Genomic DNA, 8,220 nt, shown 5'->3' with positions numbered 1-8,220 from the left:
TTTTGGCTACTTTCAGCCTTTTACCATAACATTGTACTAGATCGGTAACGCGCCTTGGCACGAGGATGCCGGTCCCTACGTTGCGGTCATGTAGGTAATGCTCAAGTTAAAAATAATCCAGGTTTAGTTTATTTATTCAAACACATTATAACAAAATAAAAGAAAGAAGAAACATTTACATATGATAGAAGGAAAACATTATGTAGTGCAACATCACCATGAGATTATCATAAGGCAGAATCGAGTTTAGCTCGTTCATGAGATAGCAAGAGCCTGAATGTTAATCTACAAATTCTAAAACCATACATCATCGACAACATAATATAATTAAAATAGTTTTTTACATATAGGCCATTTCATTATTTATAGGAGATAAACAAAACATATAGTATCATACCAGAACATTCAGTCCCATGACAAAATAAAGGTGATTAATTAACATGCCATAACTGAGATTCTCCAAATCCCATGTCTCAGTCATGAAATAAATTCTTCAAAAGATTGGAAGTACCACAATGGGAAAATAATCACTGTCAATGCAAGGTATTACATTCATTTGCTTTGCTCCATATGAACTGAATTTCTCTATTAAATATCAATGCCCAACCTTGAAAGCAAAAGGTTTCAGTTCTCATCAAAACCACTCCATTAGTAATTCAATACATCAGTTCTATCTTCACTTTGTCATACTAACAAAGTACTAAAACCCTTATACATATGTAAGGATAACTGCCAACAATCAGGACTGCAAGCCACATGGCAGGCTGGCTGGAGACCCCATCTGGTTCCGGCGGCAACCTGCAAGTCAAGAAAAATGGGAGGAGCAGAGAAAGGTGAACCTCCAGCAGCGGCGTGAGCAGCAAGGTGCACCCCTCCCAGAAATTTCACGGTTTGCTTAGGTCTGGATAAGATTTTAGAACATAGATGCAATCCGACAGGGAGGCCACAAGAAACTATCTATATCTATCCTCGCAAAAATCTATTATAAGCTCCAGTGCACTTAGAATTGAGGATCTTTCTTAAAATTACATAGCAACTGACAAGCATACAACATCGCATGAAAATCCGATTCCCCGGTTCATCAATCTAAACAAACATGTGGACTGGTAATCAAACGGTTCCTAGAATCAGAATAATTTGTTGTCAAGACATCAAAAGTAACTACCAGTTTCCAAAACCCCACTATATGTTAGTAAACATATGGTTGCCACATAAGAGTATTTTCTGCACAAGGAAAAAATATATTTATGATTGCTTAGTTATGACCACGTCAATATAGGCTATACAACACATACATCAAGTACTCACCCCAATGGGGAATTCACAAACTATTTCCCATAAAAGGTAAGTATGGGTAAAAAACAAAACAATTAATGGTTGCTTCAATTGCTCAATTATTTAAAAGAAAACAGAAGACGCGCAAAGCTTTGGAGCACTTGAACGGGGTTGAAACTTTTAAGCCTCATGTTCCCAAGAAATTTTTGTAACCATGAAGAAACTAAACAATATATCAGCTAAAGAGCAATACTTGCACTGGCCAATGATGACATGGTTTCCTTCCTTGACCTGGAAGCAAGGAGATCAGCAGCCTTGTGGCACGAGGGTGCGACATTTTGCTGAAGCAAGTAGTACTAAGTTAGTAGGAATCTACGTATAGCATATGAATTCAAACATGATAACAAAATAAAGTGAAGAAGAAACATTCATTTGTGATAGAAGGCATAAGATTATAAGGCAACATCAAGTTCAACATAGATTTATAATACATGCATTTAGATTTAACTATACAAAGGACATGAAGCATCATCCCACCCTACAGAAATTAATAGCACATTTTTTCCTTGGAAAGGTTACATGAGCCAGCATTAAACGATAAAGCACATGGACATGAAAATAATCTTAGAGACAAACGATAAAGCTATGTTTTCTACTATCCAGGATATGAACTAAAAATCTCATGGAGAGTATTAAATTGTTCCAAATATCATTCCAGGACCCAGAAAAGAGATTATTAATTTGATTTACTCAAATGCTTTGGTACTAAAGCTTCACTGCACAAGATGCACCAGCACCTTATAAATTGCCATCTGCACTAAAAGGACCAGCATATGGACTGCCAGCCAAACAAAAACAATATAATTAGTTGTGCCCTTCAATGCTTAAAAGATACATGGAAAAGCAATTACAAAATTATAGTAAGAATAAAAACAACCTGCGAACTGCTATCTTTATAACCAACAAGAGAACAGAAATGTTCCACTTTCATGAAGCTCAGAATTTAAAAAATGTACAGAAAAGGCATAAATGGTGCATGGGATTTGAGCAAAATATACAAAAATACAGAAAATCTATTCGGTCGCAGCCATGTGGACCGAGGAAGTAACTAAGGGACCAATTGAACCAAAAACAAACTAAGTAACCAAATTATCACATCAAGATGCTAACAGTACAACAGTGAAATCATTACATAAGACAACTATAAATACTGGGAGCGAGTCTATCTAGCATAATAAAGTTCAACCTACTTTTAACCAGATTAAATCAAGGACCAACAACAAACAATAAATATCAAGAACAAATTATATGCAATAAAGATAGGAAAGAGAAGAAATCTATACACAAGACGGCTATAAACAGTGGAGCATAAATAAGCGACACCTTTAAATACAAATAAAGGGTCCATTGCATGGTGGGCTCAGATTCACCTTTCCTCGATCATATAACCTACTCCCGTCATCTCTTATCACCAGATCAATCTGTTTATACAATGGAGCTGCCCTGGTTACCTCTCAACAAGAGTGGCCATCCAAGGACAGAACAATAAGTATCACCTGATCAAAAAGGATTCGAGAGACAAGAGGGAGGATCCAACTCGATACTCACAGGTGCCTCGATTGCTCAAATGCACGCTTATTTCAATCACGGTTAATCATCATCGCCCTAGAAAGAATGGCCTCCTTCACCTTATCGACGCACAGACTAACCAGGAGCCAGCACACACAAGGGTAAAAGCTGAAAAGATGAAAATGCCCTCGGCAGGGCACGATAATTATCGGCGGTGGCACGACATATTTGACCGCTGGAGCGCGCCGACTGGCCGTACATATCACGGTAACGATTCATTGCTACAGTGCAACGGCTTCCATCCAACGGCCCAACTCATCCCACCGTGAGATACTACGGCTGGAAACGCATCAAGCAGTTCAATCGGACACCCGAGACTCACTAAACTCTGAGAGAGCCAGGAACCTACTGCGGTTCTTATTTCTGGATGTGTTCTTAAATTCCTACAAACCAAAGAGGCGCTAAATACAAACACAGAACGACAACAGCATAGCACACTTTGCTTGAGACCAGAACTGCATTTGAATGGGCTCAGATTCGCCTTTGCTCGATCATGACCCTTCCCCTAGTGTCTCCATTGGCAGATCAATGTGTTCTCACAAGTGTGAAACTGCCCTGGTTATCACTCATCAGAAATGACCATCCAAGGGCAGAGCCACTAAAATAAGCACATGATCAAAATGGCTTAAAGAAACAAGGGGAGATCAAACTTATTACCCACAAGCGCCTCGATTGCTACAGAGCATGCTTATATCAGCCATAACCGATCATCATAGCCCTGCGCCAGCTAAGTGTCTCTTTTTGATCCAGCGGGCAGGCAAGATCCAACGGCCCAAAACGCATCTGAAATCAAATCCAGGAGCATAGCTATAGGACCAGGGCATCCACATGTAAACCAGAGCATTACATGAGCTCCTATGATAGCAAGTAAACATGAACAACAACATGCAAACCCTAGAATAGCATGGATCCACAACTACAGAGCTCAAGTAGGAACTGATGCATGAGTAGGGCATAGAGCATCAACCAGACGAGCACCACATAACATAGCCACCGCCATGCCCCATACAGTAGCCGAAGCAGGTAGGAACTGATGCATGAGTAGGGCATAGAGCATCAACCAGACGAGCACCACATAACATAGCCACGGCCATGCCCCATACAGTAGCCGAAGCAGAGGAGCGGGAGGAAGATGGAGCTCACCGAGGGAGGTTGTAGCAGAGGCAGTACTCAGTGGGTGCCGGGGTTGCGCCTGAACGCCGTCCAACCGGCGCATAACTGCAACAAAAACCAGATCCACAAACTGTGAGATTTGGGTAAAAAACAAACTTAGCAGAAGAATGCAATGGGTGGAACTCAAACGATAAATTATATGAACTTATTGACAAAATAATTGGTGGTCTAGAAGCAAAGTATGTAACATAAAAAATCCTTTTTACAAAGAGAACTTCTTATCCAACAGTAGACCGATATTTCCTGCTCAACAAAATAAATATTTTGGAAGTTAATGCAGTTAAGAAAATCAGCATGTAAAATAAGCAGATGTTGCCTGCATAGCAATTGTTTAGCAGTTGTATCTCATTGAATAACACATACAAAGCTCTGATGTCTTATTTCTAAGGATATTATTCATGTTTTGATAGTTGGAAACGAAATGTAAAACTGACATCAAATGGGAATTAATATTTTATATGGGAATGCCTACTGGTCTTGAAGAAACATTCTTACACTTTGTTTACATTATTCGGCATTATTGCAACATTTCACACACCACTTCAGCCCAAGAGTTGCCAAACAAATCAAAAGAAACAAAAAGGAAGTGAACATGCATCTATCAAAAGAGCTATATATTTCATAATTAGCAGAGTACATCAAACACAAGCACACCTCATGAGATAGATATGTCAGTTCTAGCTAGTGCTCTGCTCTTTCCCATACAAGAAAAGAAAGATTGCATCTACATATGAAAAATTAAGTTCAATTGCTTTCAGCACATGGATCAAATCAACAACAAGCTATAACAAACTTCAACATAGGCCAGCAGTGAAACGATAGGGGATTTTTTTACCAAAAACAACAGCATCAAGCTGCTACTTGCCGCATGGCTTGTAGGATTAGGAACTTGACTAATACATAATTCAGGTAAGAAGGAAGCAACACACGGGCATGGAGGTGGCAGAGCTTTTACTTCCTCTTTTCCTCAGGCTCCATTCTTTTTCCACATCCGAGGAACAACATCCACGTACCAAGAAACGACCCTGGCATGAAACCCTAACCACCACAATGTGCAGCCGAAAATAACAACCAGGCGTGAGCCACGTATATGTGCACAACAGCAGGGAGATTGAAAGACCAAAAAAAGGAAGGAAGAACACACCTTCCCAATGGTGGCAACCGAGCAAATGGCAGACGGCGTGCGGCGTCAGATCCGGAACCAGAGGTGGAAGGCGAGGAGGAGCAGCGCCGAGGCGACGACGGAGACGATTAGGAGCAGCGCCGAGGCGACGGCGGAGACGATGAGGAGCAGCACCGAGGCGACGGCGGAGACGATGAGAAGCCGCGGCCACGTCGACCCCCCTAGGCCACGCCGCCTGCGCCGACCCCCCTGGGCCACGCCGCCCGCGCCGACCCCCTGGGCCACGCCGCCCGCGCCGCGTGCCATATGCCGCCGCCTTTGCCTCGCCTTCCTCCTTCCCTTCTGTGGGAACCGGGGCCGGGGCGGGGCGTTAGGGTTTTGGCGGCGCCAGATCGGAGGGATGGGAGGAGGAGGACGTGAGGAGAGGAGGAGGACGACGACAGGGAAGGAGGCAGCGGTGGCGGCGCTAGGGGCGGGAGGAAGAGGAAGGGAGGCGGGTGCGTGGGAGGGAGCGAGGCGGCTGCGGGACGGAGGAGGAGCCGGCTAGGTTTCTCCACGGGCGTGGCCCCCTTTTATATCCCCATGAAGTGAAATGACGAAAATGCCCCCAGCGGGGCAGACTATTTACGAGCGGTGGCACGAAACGGGTGAAACTGTTCATTGCAACAGTAACTTTTTTTTATCCGACGGACGATGTCATTCCAGGGCTCGATCCGACGGCTCAGATCACATCAAGCGCGCAGATCCAACGGCCAGGAAGCCCAAATCGCTGAGGAGCCGGGAGGATCGTCTGGATCCTTATTTCTCGATTTTCGCTTATAATAGTCATAAAGAACAACCTTCTGTGTTTCACATGTAAAGATGACCCATTTTCTTGTTGGGCAGATGCTCCTCTGTTTGTAGAAGTGATGTTACCAAGTGCTATTTTTGCTCATATTAGGTTATACATATACTAAGGTGAAACAATGGTTATTACTAACATATATTAAAATCACAGTTAAACAATGCTATTGCACAACCAACATATATTACAGTTCACAGGGAGTATCATAAAATGGAGCAGCTCTGGAAACCTGTGATCATATTGAACAAGCAGGCAAACACAGCGAAGCCCGATGTCCGTGACCTACAGCTACACTACAGCATGGAAACACAACACCAGCAGAGTCGACAGAACAAAAAATGCAGCTATATCACACCGCCAACGCAATCTGTCTCTTCATTTAACAGGTACAAGTAGTGGTCCTCGAGGGGACGGTCCTGCGGCAGCGCGTCCTGCTCTCTTGTTACATGCGAGGCGGACTCCTTGAACCTCTGCAGGCGCACCCTGCTGTATGCGTCGATGTTCCGTTGCGAGATCAGGAAGAGCTCCACCTCCGTGACGAACCGTGCTGTCCGTCCAAGGAGGAACGGCCTAGCAGCGTCCGACAGTAAACTCCTGAACTCTTCCCTTGTATGTTCCGGGGAAGCTTGCTTTGAGGCGTGCAGTTTTTCTTGCGTTTTCATGAAGGACTCGATCAGGCCGTGGATGTGGTAAACTATGGCCTCGACATTTTCGTCCTGTGGAAGATAATTTCTCAACATAAGTTACCATTAATAACAAGATCTGCCAGCATCACACTACTATATATCCTGGAATGTGCAGGATCAGCCTGATTCCTTTTGTCTTTGACCATGATGAATGAGTAATGGGTAATATACATTACAAATAAGCACCAGTTGGATGTTTAGTATGCATTCTCTTTTTAAACAAGCTAGGTCGACCTAGTGTACATGGCAGTGCAAATATAGTTCTGCTGAGCTACAGAATAATGGTGTTGCTACAGCGTAGCACTATACCTGCGTAAGGGCCTGAATTTCCCGTCTCAACCAAGTTTCAAGCCATACGTTTTTCCGGAGATACTTTCGCTGCTTCCAGTACTGAAGCGCACTGGCTGTATCCTCTGAAATCTCTGCATCAAACATCAGTGTTAGAAAAACAAGGCTTATCGACATCTGAAATTAATTCTAAAGCTGTGAACAGAGAAGTAAAACAGTACAACAAATGAACACAATACCTCTTGTGTTATAGAACTGTGATATCAACTCGTGCGCATCTGCAAGATATCTGCGCCATAATATAAGTGAGATCAATACCCGCACCCACTCATACTTGAACAAGTTTTAGTCTGTAATCAGAATAGTGACACATGCTCAACTGCTGAATGCAGGCATGCACAACGAGACTGATACCGACCTCTTCCCCTGGTCCTGCTCTATGTAATGCCGCGCAAATGATTTGCCATCGAAAGCATGAAGGATCGATACACTCTTTGTCTGCAAGCATCACAAGGATACAATAATATCAGGACCAAGACTGTCTCAGGCAAAGCAATATCCGGTCAAGTCCATAGATATAGTTCATCGCAGTAACCAACAGAAAACGGCACAGATATAAATAATTCGGGCACGGGCCTAACCAATTTTGCTTCTGAGCAGCACAATGAACGAACAAAACTTACAAATGCCTTCTCCCTGAACCATATTGTTTATTTAACAGAAATCGGAGGGGGAGGCCCCTCTTTCATTTACAAAAAAATGACTTCTCCCTATATGATTTAATGGGCATGTTCTCTCGTCCCATGCGTTGCAAGATGATAAGAAGTTGAAGCGAGCAAAAGTTTATAAAATGGTGCTAGACAAACCACCTGCTGTTGGAGAAGCAACAAAATGGGGGGCTCACCTTGCAAAGGGGGCATTTCACATTGGACAAAGGTTCTTCGTGCTTGCTCGCCACAATGCTCACCCACTGGGTTATGCACTCGTAACAGAAGGAATCTGAAGAATTCAGCACAGTCGGTCAGAAACGGGTCTCGAACCACTACAGGAATCCTCTGCCCCAAACCCCCAGTTTCCGCAGAGTGCCTACGAACACAATAAAAACCTACAGGGTGTTTCCCCCCTCTAATCTTTCTGCTAGAAGTAATTCGAGAACAAAAATAATCTGGAGTTGAAGCTCAGTTCGCGGCCAATTTATGCGT

General features: G+C 43.3%; 1 protein-coding gene across 1 annotated transcript in view; it reads right to left on the bottom strand.

The window, feature by feature from the left end:
* Positions 1-6,373: 6,373 nt before the first annotated feature.
* Positions 6,374-8,220, bottom strand: part of LOC119306529 — a 2,231-nt gene continuing 384 nt past the window's right edge. The window contains exons 2-6 of the mRNA XM_037582720.1: positions 7,923-8,017; positions 7,437-7,516; positions 7,258-7,307; positions 7,040-7,152; positions 6,374-6,760 (exon numbers count right to left, since the gene is read on the bottom strand). Coding sequence (XP_037438617.1) covers positions 6,389-6,760; positions 7,040-7,152; positions 7,258-7,307; positions 7,437-7,516; positions 7,923-8,017 — 710 coding nt within the window. The 3' untranslated portion in view covers positions 6,374-6,388. The remainder of the gene's footprint in view (positions 6,761-7,039; positions 7,153-7,257; positions 7,308-7,436; positions 7,517-7,922; positions 8,018-8,220) is intronic.

The sequence above is a fragment of the Triticum dicoccoides genome, chromosome 5B, assembly GCF_002162155.2.
Source record: "Triticum dicoccoides isolate Atlit2015 ecotype Zavitan chromosome 5B, WEW_v2.0, whole genome shotgun sequence".
NCBI classification, from domain to species: Eukaryota; Viridiplantae; Streptophyta; class Magnoliopsida; order Poales; family Poaceae; genus Triticum; species Triticum dicoccoides.
Note: the sequence above shows the minus strand (reverse complement) of the source record. Positions and strands in the feature narration are given on the sequence as shown.